Source organism: Colobus angolensis, unplaced genomic scaffold (genome assembly GCF_000951035.1).
Source record: "Colobus angolensis palliatus isolate OR3802 unplaced genomic scaffold, Cang.pa_1.0 Scaffold71, whole genome shotgun sequence".
NCBI classification, from domain to species: domain Eukaryota; kingdom Metazoa; phylum Chordata; class Mammalia; order Primates; family Cercopithecidae; genus Colobus; species Colobus angolensis.
Window position 1 is genome coordinate 6,583,765 of NW_012120821.1, and position 21,620 is coordinate 6,605,384.

A 21,620-nucleotide genomic window follows, 5' to 3' on the forward strand; every position below is an offset into this window, starting at 1 on the left:
AAGACACTGACTCCATCAATTTTACTATGTTATTATGTTAATTTTGACTGCTGCTTATTGAACCCTTCCAACTCGTGGTTAAACTATCACCGAAACAAGTTTTAAAAGATTGTTTCCTATTATTTGCAATGATTTATTAGAAGTCTATTTGATATATATATTATTACTAGAGTTTGTTAAGTTATTTCAAAGTGAGCATTTCTGTGCAACGTTCTAACCAACATCAGAAAACAATGGCAATGAGTATACAAGAAACATTTAGATGTGTTAGGATCTCAGGGATGTAGAATTTTTCTCTTTTCTTTTCTTTCTTTCTTGTTTTGTTTTGAGATAGAGTCTCCCTCTGTCACCTAGGCTATCGTACACGGTGCAGTCACAGCTCACTGCAGCCCCAACCCCCTAGGCTCAGGCGATCCTCCCAGTTTAGCCTTCCGAGTAGCTAGGACCACAGGTGTGTGCCACCATGCCTGGCTAATTTTCTTTATTTGTAGAGACAGAGCCTCCCTATGTTGCCCAGGCTGGTCTTGAACTCCTGGGCTCAAACAATCTTCCCATCTTCCAAAATGCTTGGATTATAGGCATGAGCCACCAAGCCCAGCCTAAAGATTCTTATATATATTAGTTTTGCCACTAATCTGTTTCTTTAGTACAAGCAGTTGTTTGAGCTCTTTTAGAGCCAGGGTCAGCAGTCTATGGCCTACTGCCTATTCAGTAAAGTTTTATTGGAACACAGGAATGCTTATGCATTAACATATTGTCTATGGCTGCTTTTGAAATAAAATGGTAGAGTTGCAACAGAGACCGTACAACCCTCAAAGCCTGAAATTGTTGCTATCTGACTCTTTATAGAGTACACATGTATCAGATGGAAAAATAATGATTTTAAATTATTACCTTTAAAATGCAGATATATAGAAGCAGAGATATAAAAAAGTACATAATATTTTGTTATATTTTAATTTAGTTTTTCTTATTGCATTAATACATTTTATTAAATGAAGTGATTAAGTTAAGAACAAACACTTAATGGAGGAAATTTCTCAGTGGAAATCAAGAAAAACGTCCATTTTTCTGTGGATATCAAACAACTAGCAAATCTCTTTGGTGAAAACCTGATGTAGTGGGCATTGCTAAAAACAATGCTTGGATTTTATTTGCATTTTCCTTACCTGGTACCAGGAGTATGCTCGGTCTGAAGGGTCAATGAGAATGGTGATAATCTTGGCTTTGGGAACCAGAGAAGCAGCTCTTTTAGGGGCTTCCTCTGAGTGGAAGTAATTGGCACTCTTCTCAAACAAAAAGTCAGTGGTGACATTAGATGGGACTGGGAAGAAATCCATATACCTAGAAAAGGAATATTTTTCTCAAAATAAGATTCTGGTTTATACTCATATTCTGGTGACCAAAGATGTTAAAAGTGTCCCACAAATTCATGTGTTTCCTAAACAAAAGCCTTTTTCTTTACAGCATTTGTCCTCTATAGTTAGCAAGAGAAAAATATCCAGAACACTAATAATGTGTTTGGAAGATGTTTTTCTAAGTACATTTTCTTTATGTTTTGCTTAATATCAGGAAAAAATATAAGTGATAACAAACACGTAGACACAGAATGATCAAACTACAACAGTGATCAAGCTAGCTATATCAAATGTGTCTAAATGTAGAAACACTGTACAGAGAAAATTTCAAGTACTCAGAAAGAAAATTGTATTAAAACAGATGATATGTTCAGTTCAGATATTTTAAAAGGATTTAGAGAAAATATTTTTTACTTTATTGCAAGTGAAATAATTTCTTTTCCACAAATGTATTGTGCTGGTGTTATGTTTACTCACATAGTGTCAAAGATGCAGAGCATATCTGGTATAAATATTACTTATTTGCTTACTTTTTCTCATATAGAGCCACTTATGTCCCTCTTTAGTATAATTATAAGAGAAGTTTAAAAAGTATGTACATTCCAAATATAAAATCCTAAAGAATTTCCCAAGGTCATGTTCTATATCCTCACCAGTAGACAGAATTCAAATTACCAGTAGAATGAACACAGGGATATCTATAGGTTCAAGCACTGAAATGTAGGATTTCATTTAATGTTCCACCTGAATAAAAGTTGTCAAATACGACTAATTCAGCATATGATAAGAAATATTTCTGAAGCACTAAGGAACATCTTTTAGAGGAAAAGGGCTTTTTTTGAGCGACTGTAAAAATATAGCTTCTAGGAATTCTTATATTTTATAATAATGGCCTCAGCCTCCATTGCCACCCCCTTCAATTCATAAGCCATTATCACACTGGGCTACCAAGACAAGGTAATTCAATAATTACTCAACAAAAAAGTCATTAATATTCATGAAATGACCTGTTTTTTTACAGTGTCTTGTTTTCTTTTGACCAAAAGATCACATGAGATGTTGATAGATTTTTGACTGAGATCATATCCTCAAACATGATAAAGCTTCTGGTAGAATTCCAGTTGTTAACATATTGCAAAGTTTAGCTGGTGCAACACAGTCATATCTTGAGATTCAGAGCAGTAAAGAAATCCTTTTATGTTGTCTGGAATTGGCTTGTTGGTGATATGTAATTCTGGCACCCTTTTAGGGAGAAAGAGATATACAAAAATTTCTGGAAGGTTTGATGTGCTATTTGTTCTGGTGTACATTCTATTTACAGAAAGTGCCAAATTTCAGGATACTTCTTATGTAGAAGCTCACACTGGTTCCAGGAGTGCTAAGATTATTTCAAGTGTCTAGTGGTATCTTATTTGGTACAAGCTTGTCTCAAACCTGCTTGTTCTGAAAAAGGCTTCAAAAATCACAAAAAAGAGCAGAAATTTTAGCTTCTTAAACCTGCCCTACCTTGCTAGAAGTCTTTTACATCTGCAACAGTTTAGGCTTTGAAAACCTCCTCAAGCAAGTCTGGATCTTGGACCTTTAATGTGTTGATTTTGCCAGGCTCCAGGAGCTCATGGAGAGGGCAGGGCACAGCTCTTGTTTGCTTATATGTCCGCATCTTTCTAGTGTAGTGGCTGGCACTTACAGGCACTTGAAAGATGTTTGATGAACAGAGAAGCAAATAAAAGATTCATATTTTTAGTATGGGACCTGGAAGCTCCACAAATAGGCTCACATTTAGAGAATGTAAATTCAGGTTATTCAAAGAGTTAGTGAGCAAACTGGAAGTGTTTTAACAATGCGGAGGTTAAAAGCAAATGCCTACCTTAAGGTTTTCTACTTCTATGAAACATAAAACTTCAGCATTTTCTTTTACCTGAAAAATGGAATTTTTTTTGCAATACTTCACATTTATTCATTTATTTGTTATTTGGGTTGACCCTGAGTATTTCTTACTTTTTTTTTTTTTTTTGGAGACAGAGTCTCCTTCTGGCTGGAGTACAATGGCACCATCTCGGCTCACTACAACCTCTGCCTCCCAGGTTCAAGTGATTCTCCTGCTTCAGCCTCCTGAGTAGATGGAATTACAGGTGCCTACCAACATGTCCAGCTACTTTTTGTATTTTCAGTAGAGACGAGTTTTGCCACATTGACCAGGCTGGTCTCAAACTCCTGACCTCAGATGATCTGCCCGCCTCGGCCTCCCAAAGTGCTGGAATTAGAGGGGTGAGCCTGTGTGCCCGGCCAGACTTTTTGTTCCTATCAGAGTACCTAGCCACATGATGATCAAAACATATTTTTGAAAGGTTTATGGTAAAAAATTAAGAGTAACTCTTGCAATAATTTTTTACCATAAATTTTTCAAAAATATGTTTTTTGAAAAAAAAGTCCTAGAGAATCCAATTATTGACAGGAATGTAATGCTAATACATTCCTGTCCACCTCCAAAGCAGTTTTTATTCAGTCCTTTTAGTCCTGATGTTAACATCATTTTATTCCATAATTATATACTGGCATATATATTTGAGTCAGTGGTCAAATACAGCTGAAGTAGTCGATGGTTTCTTTCTTTTCTTTTTTTGAGACAGGGTCTCACTCTGTCGCTTAGGCTGGAGTGCAGTAGTGCAATCACAGCTCACGGCAGCCTCAACCTCCATGGGCTCAGGTGATCCTCCCATGTCAGCCTCCCAAATTAGCTGAGACTACAGGCGCACACCACCATGCCTGGATAATTCTTGTATTTTTGGTAGAGATGGCGTCTTCCTGTGTTGCTCAGGCTGGTCTCAAACTCCTGACTTCAAGTGATCCACCCACTTTAGCCTCCCAAAATGCTGGGATTACAGATGTGAGCCACTGTGCCTGGCCACTGTTGGTGTTTTCTTGATTTTCCAGTTGTTATTAAACACCACACAATTAATCAAAATATCAAACCCTGAATTGAAAAATTGGCAGTGAGATATATAACAATTAGAATATACTTAAATCCTAGTAGGTGCTCAAATTATACTCAATCCATTCCTTTTCCTTTCCATTCTGACTTCTCATAAGCAGCTCCTCAGGGGGTTGATAATTATAAAATTGAGATCATGCAATCTGACAACAGAGATATATATGACTATGCTAAAATACATGCAAAATCTATTTAGCTGTAGAATTATTATAATTCACTCATTTATACCACTCTCTGTCCAGCATTACACCTTCATAGGAAGACCTTTAGATACATTTTATGGTTAACATGTTAGTTTGTACCATCTATCTCTACTACATGACTGTATTTTGTGTATTCTGAGATTTTTACTTTTTAAATGTTTTCTTCAGATGGTTGATATATTTCTAATTTTGATTCAAAGGCAAAAATTAAATTCTGTGTATTGTTGATAGTTTTTTTTATAGCTTTGATTACTCACATAATATACAAACGTTTCTAGTTTTATTTATTTATTTTTCCTTGTATGTGCCAAAGAAAATAGAAAATTACACAATTCAGTTAAAAAAAAAAAAAAAAAAGAAAAAGATATGAAATTTTTTTTCCCTTACTAGTAGAGAGGAATTAAATTTCTGAATATTATGCTATTCTTCTGACTTAATATCTATAATTACCATCAAGAAAATTAATGACAATTGAAATTACATGTGATCCTCTTGGGGAAACAAGTCTCTTTATAAACTGAGAAGAGTTTGTTCTGAAAAATTTCTGAGCCCCTTTATGATATTCAATCAATTTCCAAGGCACAGAGGTTAACTTTTATTTGTGACTACAAACTTAGATGTTTCTAAATATTAGTGCTAAGTTTATACTGTGCACAGTACATAAACTTTTAGATTTATACTAATAACCCATCTTACCAATCAATCCCCCTGTGGTAGTTATTTCTATTAAAGAACTGTACCTCCTCAAAGGTTTTTGGGCTGGGGGAGTTACTAAGGATGGAAGGATGCATAACCAGGAACAAATACAAAGCAGTGGTACCTGGAAAGATAATAGAGGTTCAGAAATTAATTAAATGAAAACACAATTTCCTATGATTAGCACTTTAAAGTCATTAATAAATATTACAATGATCCAAACAGAGTTATTACAACTACTCCTTGAAATAACTTGAATGGATAATCAGCAGTTTAACAGAAGCAGGTTCTAAAAAAATGGAGATAGTGTGGTGTGAAAATAGGCCTGTTGCAGGGATTGAGAGAAACGGCTTTCAATCTCAGTTCAATGACTGATTTGTCTGTGACTTTGTCTTTTAGCTTCTGTTTGTCTCAGTTTTCTTTTTCTTTTCCTTTCTCCTTCCTTCCTTCCTTCCTTCCTTTCTTCTTTTTTTTTGACAGTGTCTTACTATATTGCCCAGGCTGGAGTGTGGTGGTGCAATCATGGCTCACTACAACCTTGACACCAGGCTCATGGGATCCTCCTGTCTCAGCCTCCCAAGTAGCGGTGACTACAGGCATACACCACTGTGCCAGGCTAATTTTAAAATTTTTAAAATTTTTTTAGTAAAGATGAGGTCTCGCTATGTTGCTCAGGCTGGTCTTGAACACTTGAGCTCTTGCAATCCTCCCACCTCGGCCTCTTAAAGTGCTGGGATTACAGGAGTGAGCCACCTCTCTTGGCCTGTCTCAGCTTTCTTAATGGAAAATTACCTGCCTACTTATTTCATAGATTTTCTCTGAGAATGAAAAGAAATGTACCTGAAGACATTTTGACAGTAATAAGGCACTATATAAATGAAATATATTATTATTTAATATATTACATTACCAAAATCAATACTTGGATTCTCATATTAAGTTCTTCTTGAGGCCTATGAAAGCTAATTAAACTCAAGACAGAATTTAATCTTTCCACAAGTTTGCTTAAGCTTGAATGTACTTATATTTTTATAAAAGTAGTGTCAAAAATTGTTTAAATTGCTAAATTTGAAACAAAAAAGTGCCCTTTCTTAGCGACATAACTTACAGAATTTGCATTTACTAGGGAAGAGAACAGTATATCACAGGTACGCATATGTATTTGTGACTATTGGGGAGCAAAGGTGTGATTTTTCAAAAAGTGAGCAATGTCATAAACCATACAATTAGTGTTTTATAAGACTAAATGAGGAGATAAAGGGTGCAGCTTAGTCAGTCTGGTACAAGAGAAAGTAAGGCAGTTTGGGTTCAGTTTGTCAAAGGTTTAGCCATGTATTTAATATTTGTAACTATGACTGTGTTTAAAAGATCATAATATAAAAGCATTTCTACATGTTGGCTACCCCTAAGAGAGAAATATACTATTATTTACACTGTTGTACAATCTGTGGAGCAGGACTTGATAATTATATTCCAAGTCAACAGCTAGCGATAGTAATAAGACATGGCCTTGTAATATTTCTCTCACTTGGAGAAATTACTACCCTAATTTTGCTTAGTAATTATGTCATGTTGCCATTTGTACAAAACTTTGAATTTTCTTATTTTTCAGATAAGCTTTCTTTCTTTTCTTTCTTTTTTTTTTTGAGATGGAGTCTCGCTCTGTCCCCCAGGCTGGAGTGCAGTGGGCTTTTAACCAGCCCACCAGATGAATCTGATACATGCTACTTAGAGGAGCACTGTTTTAAGGCAAGCTTGTGAAGCACATTCTTACTTTGTATATCATAGATTACTATGATAAATAGTATTTATTTACTTAAATGGTATTAATATGGTATTATTAATAGTACTAATTAAATAATAGTAGTGTAATTACAGCACAGCCCTATCTCAGTATCTCTGATTCAGCAAGTCTTTGTTATAACCCAAGAATTTGCACTTCTTTTTTTTTTGAGATGGGGTCTCGCGCTGTCCCCCAGGCTGGAGTGTGCTGTGGCGGGATCTCGGCTCACTGCAAGCTCCGCCTCCCGGGTTCACTCTATTCTCCTGCCTCAGCCTCCTGAGTAGCTGGGACTGCAGGCACCCACCACCACGCCCTGCTAATTTTTTTGTATTTTTAGTAGAAACGGAGTTTCACCGTGTTAGTTAGGATGGTCTCGATCTTCTGACCTCGTGATCTGCCTGTCTCAGTCTCCCAAAGTGCTGGGATTACAGGAGTGAGCCACCGTGCCCAGCCCAGATAAACTTTCTGTAGTATTTATTTACTTAAATGGTATTAATATGGTATTATTAATAGTACTAATTAATAGTAGTATAAATAGTATTAATATGATAGTCTAGTATTTACTTAAATAGCATTAATATGCTAGTATTTATTTAAATATTATTATTATTATTATTATTTTTGAGATGGAGTCTTGCTCTGTTGCCCAGGCTGGAGTGCAGTGGCATGATCTGGGCTCACTGCAACCTCTGCCTCCTGGGCTCAAGCGATTCTCCTGTCTAAGCCTCACGAGCAGCTGTGATTACCGGCGCCCGCCACCGTGCCCAGATAATTTTTGTATTTTTGGTAGAGACAGGGTTTCACCATGTTGGCCAGGCTGGTCTCGAACTCCTGACCTCAGATGATCCACTCACCTAGGCCTCCCAAAGTGCTGGGATCACAGGCATGAGCCACTGTGCCCAGTCCTTAAATAGTATTAATATGGAAGTAAGGTAATATTTTAGTGTTTATTTACTTAAATGGTACAAATATGGCAATATTTAAGTAAATAAATACTATTTAAGTATCTATAAACTTAGCTTTCTTTAATATTTATTTACTTATCTATATAATAGAAAAATTGTTAAAATAACTGTCAACAACAATATTGTCTTAAAAAATGAATTGAAAGAGGTAGTCTTCCTAGATTATATCTGAACCAAACAATGAACACTTTGTAATCATAGATCATTATAGGGAATAAAACATAGTAATCTATGATATACAAAGTAAAAATGTGCTTCACAAGCTTGCCTTAAAACAGTGCTCCTCTAAGTAGCATGTATCAGATTCATCTGGTGGGCTTGTTAAAACACAGATAGCACAGCCCTATCCCAGTATCTCTGATTCAGCAAGTCTTTGTTATAACCCAAGAATCTGCACTTCTTTTTTTTTTATTTTTGATACAGGAGTCTGGCTCTGTCACCCAGGCTGGAGTGCCGTGGCGCGATCTCGGCTCGCTGCAAGCTACGCCTCCCGGGTTCACGCCATTCTCCTGCCTCAGCCTACTGAGTAGCTGGGACTACAAGCGCCCGCCACCACACCTGACTAATTTTTTTGTATTTTTAGTAGAGACAGGGTTTCACCGTGTTAGCCAGGATGGTCTCAATCTCCTGACCTCGTGATCCACCCGTCTCGGCCTCCCGAAGTGCTGGGATTACAGGAGTGAGCCACCGCGCCCGGCCTGCACTTCTAATAAGTTTTCTGGTGATGCTTATGCTGCTGCTCTGGCAACCACCCTTGAGAATCACTGACTTAGAATAACTGTGAAGCAATATCTAAAATTTATTGGAGGAAAAAAGCTCCATTACATGAAATCCATAGTAAAGTAGAAAGAGCATGTTCTTTGAAGTCAGAGTAATTCTAGGATCAAGATTTTTATTCAAATATTCACCAGCTGTGTGAATTTGAACAAAAATTATTTAACCTCTCTTGAGTCTTAGTTTTTCCATCTATGTAGTGGGGAAGAAAATACTTAGCTATCAGTGTTCTATGAGGATTAGCGAGGTAACCTAGGTGAAATCACCTAAAGAGTGCCATATCTGAATATCTAAAAGGCATTTTTCAGATAAAAACTTTATTGAGATATAACTTAGAATTATAATAAATAAATACATTAAATACATTTAAATCTCAATTATACACATGAGATATAATCCAGAAAAATACATGAAGAATTTTTAAAATTAAAAATAATAAATATTTCTGGAAATAAGTATTGCCATTATAATGTGAGAAAAAAAGCAGAGAGATTAATTCCTTTCTTAGATCAACTGAAAACATGATTTTCTGAATCTTATTTTTAAGAATTAAATACATTTGTTCACTTTTAATAGCGTTTCATGATCAGCATTAATTAGGCAAACAGAAAAAATGGATGTAATCTAATTATTTTGCATAGTCAGTAAAAGGCGTAATGAAATGTATCAGTGTTAAAAAATTGTTAAGTTGTGGTTTCTGAATTCTGTCTTTGCCTGTACATATTCTTGGGTCTGAATAAACTGTCCTGCATATGTATTTTGTGAGTGGTAACTCAACTACATAATCATAGACACACATTTAAATAACCATCTATAAATCTTCAGTTTTATATTTTTTGTCAGTCTTAACACTGAAATATTTGAATATCGAGATAACTAGAAATCTGTGCAAAATTATCCAGAAAAATACTTTTTATTTTTCAAGATAGAGTCTCACTCTGTTGTCCAGTCTGGGGTGCAGTGATGCAATCTTGGCTCACTGTAACCTCTGCCTCCCAGGTTCCAGCAATTCTCCTGTCTCAGCCTGCTGAGTACCTGGGACTACAGGCACATACCACCACGCCTGGCTAATTTTTGTATTTTTAGTAGTGATGGAGTTTCACCGTATTGGTCAGGCTGGTGTCGCACTCCTGACCTCAGGTGATCCACCCACCTTGGCCTCCCAAAGTGCTGGGATTACAGGTATGAGCCACCGCGCCTGGCCCAGAAAAATACTTTTGACAAAAGTACAGTTAAAAATGAAGCTATTTAATTCTCATGTCACTGATATGAGAAAATACTTTAATTAAAAAATCAATTTCACAAAATACGGATATATACAGCAACATGAATCTCAAAAGTATTATGCTAAATGAAAGATGTCAGATACAAAAGACTACACACTACATGCTTCCATTTACATGAAGTTCTAGAAAATGTAAAACTAGTGGTAGAAAGTAGTTGCTTGTGGCTGGGGATGTGGTGGGGATCGGGGGGATACACTGTAAAGGAACAAGGATAAATTTTTTTTAGGCTGACAACTGTTCTGTGCTTTGAATGTGGTGGTGGACACAACTGTGTGCAATGTTCAAAATTCAGCTAATTGTACATTCAAAATGGGTGGATTTTATTGCATGTAAATTATATTCAACAAAACTGGGAAAAATCAATTTCTATAAAAAAGAATCAGTTTCTATAAAAGGTCTTTTCCAACGACAAATGCCATATCCAAATTGTAACAAACGCTTGGAAACCCAATTGAGTTTAAGAGGACAAGTGATAATTCTACCATCTAACCATGATATCAAAATGTCTGCATATCCAGCACAACACGAGGGAAGTGAATACTGCAGGACTTTCTAAAGCAAAATGCTACCAAGCCTTCAGGATGTGATCAGTCTTGACAAATTTATGTGATGACAGTGGGAGTTCACTGAAGAGATTTTACTTTAAATGTTTTCCTAGTTGTCTTTTCACTTTAGATAGATAAGGACAAGTGAAATAAATGACAAGAAAAATATAAGTATTTGCCATATTTATTATTGTTTTCAGATCGATATCTGCAAATGACATTAAGGAAAAAGATGAACATGCTAAACTCCCTGTGTACATTGCACAGAATTTTCCTCAGTTATTTCTAGATCAATGAGGAGAGGAAATGTATTCTCCTTAGCAAGCAATATGATGTTCACTGTTTTCTGTGAAGCCAGTAACCAAGGGTCCCAAATAATTTATCACGCAGAATATAGCACGAATGTCTGGTAGTTTAAAGCTTCCATGAGGCTTCGTTTTATTATTGATTCTTAGAAACAAGAAGTTTATAGGCCGGGGGCGGTGGCTCACTCCTGTAATCCCAGCACTTCGGGAGGCCGAGGTGGGCAGATCACAAGGTCAGGAGATTGAGACTATCCTGGCTCACACAGTGAAACCTGGTCTCCACTAAAAATACAAAAAAATTAGTCAGGCATGGTGGCGGGCGCCTGTAGTCCCAACTACTCGAGAGGCCGAGGCAGGAGAATGGCGTGAACCTGAGAGGCGGAGCTTGCAGTGAACCAAGATCACTGCCACTGCCCTCCAGCCTGGGAGACAGAGTGAGACTCCGTCTCAAAAACAAAAAAGCTTATGGGGAAAAAAATTGCACATCATTTTTAAGAAAAGGTGCAAAAGATTTCTCCTGGGTATGAATAAACACCTTTCTTAGCACAAAGTTTTGTGTATGTCTAGGAATTCTGCTTGTGAAATATCTTTTAGACTTTTAAAAAATAGTCATCTCTGCAAGAAAGTTTACAAATAAACAATATTAGGAAAATGGCAGCCTAAGGGACTATTTTTCTGGCAGGGATTTATTATAAAGAGTTATAGGTACTTATCTGTGTCCCTCTTGACTTTTGATATAATCCTGTCACTGATTAGCTTTGATTTTAGAAGTGTTAATTAAATACTTTTCAATGAAAACATTTGGGAAAAAAAACGTGCTACCAAATTGACTGCTGGATATTTGAACAGTGTGACATCTGTTTTATTCTTTTCACCTAAAAAACACTTTGTTAAGCATTTAGGTACATTACTGAGCTAAATGAAAATTATGTCAGAGTAAAACGTCATTCATTCATAAGCAGTTATGGGAGGTTTACAAACTTACTGTGACAATAACTAGTCATCAGAAATTTTACACTGGTTAATCATAACATAAAAAGTTCTCACCAGTTTTCTGGGGTCCTATTACCAAGAATTTTGGTAAGCGATCGCAAGTTTTTTCTTTAGACCAAATGTCTCTGTGGCGTTTGTCATCGCAAGGATTCTAAATGGGAGAAGAACATAGAGATGTATTTTTTTCATGAATGTGTCCATTGTGTGGCAGCTTCTCCAACTTGTGTTCTTTAAAAGTATACCAGGAAACGCTGGGATAAAAAAATAGGCTCTTTTAAGAAAATGAAAGCCCTGAGGTGGCATCATGGAAGTTCTGAATAACGCCCTTCCATCTTGATGTTGAGAGTCTACAGAGGAGGCTGGAGAGGCGCAGTATTTCCTCTTTGGGTAAACAGTCTCAAAGCATGAACAGTTTAATTGGCTACTAGCAGTTCTATTTATTTTTAAAATAGTTTACTGGGCAGAGATTATGCTTCCTGCTAACCTAAAAGATGATACACACTTAGTATTCAATATATAACTGAAATATAAGTTGTCAGATCTTTATTCTAAGTAACTTTGAACTTTCCAGCTGTGCTTCAAAGGGATAGGGATCTGGCAAAAATACTACTATCCAAAGAGCGGATACCTCTCAGCTGCCATCAAAGCTTGATGAATGTGTATCTAAAAACATAATTTTATAGACTATGATGCTAGAAAGTCCTAAGTTTTAGCAAAAGGAAATAATGAGGGTGAACCTTAGGGATTCTGCTTTTGGTCTATAATATCGAACTCCAGCATCCACCACACAAGTCCTACTTAGAACACCCTTCATTTTAAGAACAAAGTATATATTATGTAGAAAAAGAGGAAGAATTACAGTACCTTTAATATTATTTCAGGAATGGGCAAACAGTACCACTTTTTATTTTTAGTCAGTTAATACCATAGGTATGTGAAGTTAAATAAGACTTCTGCTTATTTTTAATAAGCAACAGATGTTAAGACTAAAGTAAGAGTATTCTTTTTGGCTGTTCTTCTGAAAAAATAGTTTAAAACTTGTCACCTGAAATAATGATTTCAGTTTAAAAGTGAGGTTAAATTAGCAGGAAAATTGCATGTCTTTCCATTGGCTAACATTTGGTGATGTTTTGTGGTAGTTAAAATGAAAAGATGCTTGTTAAAATGAAAAGATGCTTGTTAAAATGAAAAGATGCTTGTTAAAACAACAGAAAAGTAATATGCAGTCATAAGTCCACAACCACCAACCTTAACCTGCTAAATGTGCAGTTATATTATGGAGTTACCTGTGTGTGCTCAGGAGGTAATCAACTTACGGTTGAAAGCTGAATGCATTGAATATAAAGTTCAGAGTTAACAAATTCAATCTGTGGTAAAAATTTACTGAGGTCTGCTTCTGATGATTGTTACTCTTTTACCATTAGCTCTGTCTGTAACTCGAGTAGCATTGAAAACAGTGATTAGGAAGCACAACTTTTGAAGCCAGATGTCCTACAACTGATTCCTGCTCTGCCACACACTAGCTGTGTGACCTTGCTTAATTGACTCAGCCTTTCTGTGCTTCAGTTTCTTCATCTGTAAAATGCAAATCGTAACTGTACCTACCACGTAAAGTAGTTGTGAGGATTAAATGAGTTAATACATGTAAAGTGCCCAGTCTGACATATAGTAAGCAATATGTAATTATTTGCCAAGATTATTATTTTTCACAGATCATGGAGTGGACAATTTAAATTCAAAGTTGTTCCTGCAATTAATTCTATGATACATAAAAGTCTATGCTTTGAAGTCTAGGTTACCCCCAGGGTCATCTGAATATGCCATATTCATGTGGTATTTTACCTTAAGAAGCTCAGTGATTTTCCCATGAAATGCTTTCCCCCATATTAATTCCCAATTAATACTTTTGAAAGCTGTCCACATTCGGTGGCTGTTGGCTGTTGGTGTACTTCATGGTTCAGAAGGCAGATGTCAGTTCTGAACTTTTCTCAAAGATCCTTTAATATGGTTTAATCATTAGAGATATGGACATGTGTTCAAAGGCTACCTGCCTAACAAACGACCTGTTTACCATCTTCTACTCTTCCAGCCTATTGCAACCTATAGATTTATCTCTCACTCCTGATTGAAGACATTATATCCACTGAATCCGTCATTGAACTTTCTGAATCCCATGATTTTCAACGCGCAAGGGAACAGGGAATTGGGTGCAATATGTAGCAATGATAAAAGACTACAGTTTAGGAAGGAGTAGTTTCTCAAATTTACTAACATTTCCAAAATGCAGGTTTTTTCAGGTGGCTTCACTTTTCACATTTGGAATATCTCACAGAATTATGTTCCTGGAATTAATTGGTTATATCAATGATTGAATTAATTTTACCTGCCAGAGAGGGTCTTTCTGATCAGGAAACAGCTCAAAATACTTGTGGGCCAGTTGTACTGGAGGCAGAGTCTGAAGTCGCAGGTTGGTCCAGCTCTTCACAAAGTTGGCCAGATTAACAAATGTATATAATCCCAGTCGGTCATTCCCATAGTTGGACAAATGTGTCATGAAAATGCTGATCTGAAAAAAGCAAATGAACTTCAGTGTAAATAACATTTATTTTGACACTAGAGGGCAGTATAATCACAGCGATGCTAGTATTTTTCCTTAAGTAGTCTGCGCAGGGTTTCAATTCATGGCGTGTTTTTGGATTTGGGACATATCCCTCAAACCCTCATTATATTAATACATACTGGAGGATGTGTTATCAGCAAGACTTGAGCATTTTTTCCCTGAAATTTTCATATATTTCATAACAAAAAATACATTCAACATCAATAGCTGCTGTATATGTATGTTGGTGCAATAAGACTGATGTTGAATAACATAACCTGTATGTTTCTCAAGCCCTTTTTCACATTCTTTAGTTCCATTATTCCCAATATAAAACCCCTCCTTGAAGAAAAATCTTTAACTCTTGGCTAGAGAAAATTGACTCTTCCTATGGAAGCAGCTGACCTAGATTGAATCCATGCATTGAAAGAAAATCACAGCAAGTGTGGGCAATTTTTTATAATAAAATACATTTGAACTCTGCAGTTTAGACGGTATTGGTCTGGGATGTAAATGTAGAATGAGTATTTGTAAAGCTATTGCTTTAAGTGAATGCAGATAATTTTTGTTGGTTAGTGTTGACAAATGAATTCTTCTGCATGAGATTTTTAATGGCAAAGAAAACCTTTGTGGCATTTATGCTGCTATAAAAAAGATCATAAAAATAATTCATGTGATAATAGTACTTTCGGAAAATATATAATGTCATATGAATGAATAGTAACAATGGTTTACTATAATCATAATAATGAGTTTAATAGGTTATTCATTAAGAGACTGAAAGAAATATTCAAGAAAATTCATTGAGGTAATGTGACAGAGCTGAAAGAAAAAGTTATACTAAGATTTAATACAATAAAAAAGAAAAATGTAATTACTTAGCAACTATGAATAAGAGGAAGTAGTAATATCCTATGGAACAAATCCTGCAGGCTTTTACATAAAAAGCTTCATTGCGATCAAGAATATTTGCATTTCTATTCACTCTGCCTGAACACATATTAAATCTTTGAACTTTTGCAAACAAAATATTTTGTGAGTGATTTAAAATAGCTATCTGTACCAGCAGACTAATGTAGTCATGGAATTGGGAAATAAGCCTTTTACCATTTTGGGTCTTTCTAAAAAAATGAGACTTTAAAAATTAAACCTTCTGGTTATTTTTTAATAGTAACTTCAACACTGTGACTTAAATTTCCTCTTTTTCTCCTGAAAAATTTATCAGAACATTAGGTGATTGAGAAACTTATGAAAATCATTCTTAAATTTAGAAGTTTTTTTCTAATGTCTGTTGGAGGTGGTCTTTACTTATTTGTTTTACATGCCACATTTTTCAATGCACCTTAATAAGATAGCAAAATGATACTTGTGTTCACCTTTCTCCTAAAATTTTTTTAAATACAATTTTAAAAACGTGTATTTTTAACCTGGTTAGTAAGTTCAAATTTCTTGCTTTATTTTTATGAAAGATTTGTCAGTAAGTCTGTATGTGTCATATTTCACTTTAATATCTGCATGGGACAGAAAATGGGAAACAGAGATACTATATAACCTTGTGATACTAATACATTTGAAATCCCTTTGAACTCCCTTTTTAACTTCAGAAAACATTTTTATTCTGACAATTAAAGCAGAGAGCTACTCTCTACCTGCATGACCATGGAAAAGTAAAAAAAATGCTACTCTTTCTGATAAAGACAGACAGAACCCAAAATGAGTTATGAGCTGGTAAAGAACATTGCTTTTCATGAAACTGAACCTGATTTGCAAGAATTAAGGTGACACTTATAAGGTGTTGAACTTAGTCCTGTAAAAGAAAACCTACTTAGCCTCCAAGCATGGAACTTTTCCCAAATGTTCAATTCTGTTTTTATATTCACACTTTAGTATAATGCAAGGTGCACCACAAGCTAAAGGATGGTTTAATGTTTTTGTAATGCATGTCACCTTATGATCCTTTTAGACTTTGGACTGAAGCCTGAGATTTGTTTTGTGCTCCTAAAGAAATACAAGGCCATAAGGGAGTATAATTTGTCAGGATATAATACATTTCAATTTCTTTTTGAATTTTTTTTTTTTTTCATGAATCACAGTATTTTCTCTAGACATGGAATATTGCACATCTTTTGCTGAACATGTAACCTCTAAGTTTTGTTTGTTACTTTTTTGTTAGGAAGGTATGCACATTAAGCAGGAGAATTGACAAAAACAGATATATAACAAGAATGTTTTGGTCAAAAAGTTAGCTTGCTTTCTAGACAGCATTTCTTCCTTACCTATGTACTGACCTATGACATTTATAATGTCATTTCACTTCTTGGTAATTCCTCACCTGACAACAATTTCTGTACAGCATAGAAAGAAACAAAGACAAGGCTTGAAAAGGCTGCTAGTTCAGAAGTAGATATTAGTTTTTTCCTAAAGATGATACTTTTACAATTTTAAGAGTACTTCAGGACTGAGGTTTTATTTTTGTTTTATTATTTTTTTTAAAGATGGAATTGGTCAAAATAAATTATTTTTATTATACTTGTAGATTCCAATGAGAAGGAAAGTGTCAATAGAAGTGACAATTGCATTTATAAAACAATTTTTGCTATAAACACGCTATGAGTAATTAGTTGTCACCAAAAGGACTAATTAGCTGCTTAAAACTCACATCATTTGAAACTCTGCCAAAGGCATAATGTTTATTTGACTAACAACTGAAAAAATTCTTTCTAGTCTGTAAGATATAGATGTGTATAGCAAGATGGTTATCTGTGAATTTTTTTCTGTAAAAACGGAAAAGGTAAATGTCAAATACCACATACGTTAGTATTTATGAGAAAGGAAACAGATACTGTTTGTCAAAGTGTAACTAAGAGAAAAGTGTGGGAAGCTTTATCTGTACTTTCTAGCATCAACCCTGTGGATCCATTAAGCTGTAGGTATGGGGGGATGCATGGCTCACTACCAAGAATAAAAAGCAAAACATAGGTCCTGGTGCAAACACTGTTGACAATACAGTAAGTATTCTCTTTCTGTGGAGAAGGCTGGGGAGAGGAGAGGAAATGTGGATGTTAAAAAGTATGCTAGTTATTATAAACTATGCCTTTCATGACCATGCTGCTCAGTTGAAATCGACAAATATTTTTCTGATTGTTCTGCTATTTGCCAGATGCTCTGCTTCATTCTGAGGGTGCAAATATAAATATGCTGCTCATTCTTTTAAGTTTTGTTCATGAAAAGAGTCAGAATTCAGAGGTTCTCTTTTCATAGCAATCTATGAGTTTACAGCAAACTCTTTATCTCAGCCAACCCATTTTGTTTTGCTTTAGTATCCTTCTGGGTGACCATAGATTCAAAAGGTTTAGGATATATACAAATCAACTGGGAAGTTTTAAAACATTCTGATCACCAGTCTTTATACTCATAGATTATGATTTTTAGGTCTGGAGGAGGTCCTGGTACCTGCATTTTAATCATCTCTAGTGGTCTTCTTGATGCAGGTGTCATCGGAATACAGTTTGAGAAAACCTGGCTAGACCCAGTTCTCCCAGAGAAACTTTTATTTTCCATAGAAATGTATATTTTATTCATACAGAAAAGATTCAGGTCATCAAACCCATTGGTTGCTTTGTAGTAGCTTTGAACACATTTGAACACGTTTTAAAAACAAGCATGTTTTATTAAGTTCATTAAAATATTTCAATGTCCTAGACTTAGAGTTGTCCTTAGTACAAAACACAACTTGGTAAGTGCCGTTGGCCATGCCTTTCGAGGGCTTCTGTACTACTGACAGATGTGTGGTGATGTTCAGAAGATTGCTATAAAAACAGAACTGGTTCATACAGACATGTGAATTTGGCTTCTAATTCCCTTCAATCCTGTTTATTTTATTTTTAAATTTTACTTTAAGTTCCAGGATACAAGTGCAGAACATGTAGGTTTGTTACCTAGGTATACTGTGCCATGGTGGTTTGCTGCCTATCAACCTGTCATCTAGGTTTTAAGCCCCATATGCATTAGCTATTTATCCTAATGCTCTCCCTCCCCTAGCCCCCTATCCCTTAACTGGCCTCGGTGTGTTGTTCCCCTCTCTGTGTCCATGTGTTCTCATTGTTCAGCTCCCTCTTATGAGTGAGAACATATGGTATTTGGTTTTCTGTTCTTGTGTTAGTTTGCTGAAGATGATGGCTTCCAGCTTCATGTCCTTGCGAAGGACATGATCTCATTCCTTTTTATGGCTGTATAGTATTCCATGGTTTATATGTACCACATTTTCTTTATCTAGTTGATCATTGATGGGCATTTGGGTTGGTTCCAAGTCTTTGCTACTGTAAACAGTGCTGCAGCAAACATATGTGTGCATTTGTCTTTATAGTAGAATGATTTATATTCCTTTGGGTATATACCCAGTAATGGGATTGCTGGGTCAAATGGCATTTCTGGTTCTAGATCCTTGAGGAATTGCCACACTGTCTTCCACAATGGCTGAACTAATTTACATTCTTACCAACAGTGTAAAAGTGTTCCTATTTCTACACAGCCTCACCAGTGTGAGATGGTATTTCATTGTGGTTTTGATTTGCATTTTGCTAATGATCAGTGAGCTTTTTTTCATATGTTTATTGGCCACATAAAAGTTTTCTTTTGAGAAGTGTCTGTTTATATCCTTTGCCCATTTTTTTTTGATGAGGTTGTTTTTTTCTTGTAATTTTGTTTAAATTCCTTGTGGATTCTGAATATTAGACCTTTGTCAGATGGGTAGACTCCAAAAATTTTCTGCCATTCTATAGGTTGCCTGTTCACTCTGATGGTAGTTTCTTTTGTTGTGCAGAAGCTCTTTAGTTTAATTATAATCCCATTTGTCAATTTTGGCTTTTGTTGCAATTGTTTTTGGTGTTTTAATCATGAAGTCTTTGCGCATGCCTATGTCCTGAATGATATTGCCTAGGTTTTCTTCTAGAGTTTTTATGGCTTTGGATTTTATACTTGTCTTTAATCCATCTTGAGTTTTGTATAAAGTATAAGGAAGGAGTTCAGTTTCTGTTTTCTGCATATGGCTAGCCAGTTTTTCCAGTACCACTTATTAAATAGAGAATCCTTTCCCCATTGCTTGTTTTTGTCAGGTGTGTCAATAATCAGATGGTTGTTGATAGATGTGTGGTTGTTATTTCTGAGGTCTCTGTTCTGTCTCTGTTCTGTTCCATTGGTCTGTATGTCTGTTTTGGTACTAGTACCATGCTGTTTTGTTACTGTGGCCTTGGAGTATAGTTTGAAGTCAGGTAGCATGATGCCTCCAGCATTGTTCCTTTTGCTTAGGATTGTCTTGGCTATATGGGCTCTTTTTTGGTTCCATATGAAATTTTAATTCATTTTTTTTTTTCTAATTCTGTGAAGAATGTCAGTAGTAGTTTGAAGGGAATAGCATTGAATCTATAAATTACTTTGGGCAGTATGGCCATTTTAATGGTATTGATTCTTCCTATCCATGAGGATGGAATATTTTTCCATTTACTTGTGTCCTCTTTGATTTCCTTGAGCAGTGGTTTGTAGTTCTCCTTGAAGAGGTCCTTCACATCCCTTGTAAGTTGTATTCCTAGGTATTTTATTCTCTTTGTGGCAATTGTAAATGGGAGTTCATTCATGATTTGGCTCTCTGCTTGTCTGTTGTTGATGTATAGGAATGCTTCTGATTTTTTGGCACATTGATTTTGTATCCTGAGACTTTACTGAAGTTACTTATCAGCTTAAGGAGTTTGGGGCTGAGACGATGGGGCTTTCTAAGTATAGAATCATGTCATCTGCAAACAGAGACAATTTGACTTCCTCTCTTCCTATCTGAATACCCTTTATTTCTTTCTGTTGGCTGATTGTCCTGGCCAGAACTTCCAATACTATGTTGAATAGCAGTGGTGAAAGAGGGCATCCTTGTCTTGAGCCAGTTTTCAGGGAATGCTTCCAGCTTTTGCCCATTCAGTATGATATTGGCTGTGGGTTTGTCATAAATAGCTCTCATTATTTTGAGGTATATTCCATCAATACCTTGTCTATTGAGAGTTTTTAACAAAAGGATGTTGAATTTTATCAAAGGCCTTTTCTGCATCTTTTGAGATAATCATGTGGTTTTTGTCATTGGTTCTGTTTATGTGATAGATTACATTTATTGATTTGCGTATGTTGAGCCAACCTTGAATCCTAGGGATGAAGCTGATTTGATTGTGGTGGATAAGCTTTTTGATGTGCTGCTGAATCTGGTTTGTCAGTATTTTACCGAGGATTTTCGCGTCGATGTTCATTAGGGATATTGGCTTAAAGCTTTCTTCTTTTGTTGTCTCTCTGCCAAGTTTTGGTATCAGGATGATGCTGACCTCATAAAATGAGTTCAAGAAGAGTGCCTCCTTTTCAGTTGTTTGGAATAGTTTCAGAAGGAATGATACCAGCTCCTCTTTTAACCTCTGATAGAATTCAGCTGTGAATTAGTCTGGTCTTGGGCTTTTTTTTGGTTGGTAGGCTATTAATTACTGCCTCAATTTCAGAACTTGTTATTGGTCTATTCAGGGATTCGACGTCTTCCTGGTTTAGTCTTGGGAGGGTGTATGTGTCCAGGAATTTATCAATTTCTTGTATATTTTCTAGTTTATTTGCATAGACATGTTTATAGTATTCTCTGATGGTAGTTTTTATTTCTGTAGGGTCAGTGGTGATATCCCCTTTTTCATTTTTTATTGTGTCTATTTGTCAATCCTGTTTTTACCAAAGCAAAATTTTCCATTTCTCCATGTACCTCTCAGATGCATGTTAACTTATGAGTTCTCTATTTAAAAGGCTGCCTTTCACATTCACTTTTGCTTTATTTCATGGCATTTTAATGGCTATGTGGCAAAGGAAGAGTATACTGTAATTTACTTTGTGTTCTTCTTCCTCCTTGACTTAGATCCCCACTCATTACAGAAAAAGTAAGGAAACTAGTTTATTTTTATATAGGTCAATGAACAAACTCCGGAAGTTCCATTTTTATCATCGTGGAAAATATATGAGTTCCATCACTGTCAAGATTGTACTCCATCACACGAGCACGTCTCATTCTGAAAAATAACTACAAAATTCTGAGCAGAAAGGATATTCTAATGATG

The 21,620-nt window shown here is 35.7% G+C and overlaps 1 protein-coding gene across 2 annotated transcripts in view; it reads right to left on the reverse strand.

Moving 5' to 3' along the window:
• Positions 1-21,620, reverse strand: part of NDST3 (N-deacetylase/N-sulfotransferase (heparan glucosaminyl) 3) — a 217,330-nt gene that overhangs the window by 17,650 nt on the left and 178,060 nt on the right. For both annotated transcript variants that reach the window (XM_011927356.1, XM_011927357.1), the window contains 4 exons: positions 14,284-14,466; positions 11,955-12,051; positions 5,250-5,373; positions 1,170-1,344 (listed from right to left, as the gene is read on the reverse strand). In XM_011927356.1, the coding sequence (XP_011782746.1) occupies positions 1,170-1,344; positions 5,250-5,373; positions 11,955-12,051; positions 14,284-14,466 (579 nt within the window). The remainder of the gene's footprint in view (positions 1-1,169; positions 1,345-5,249; positions 5,374-11,954; positions 12,052-14,283; positions 14,467-21,620) is intronic.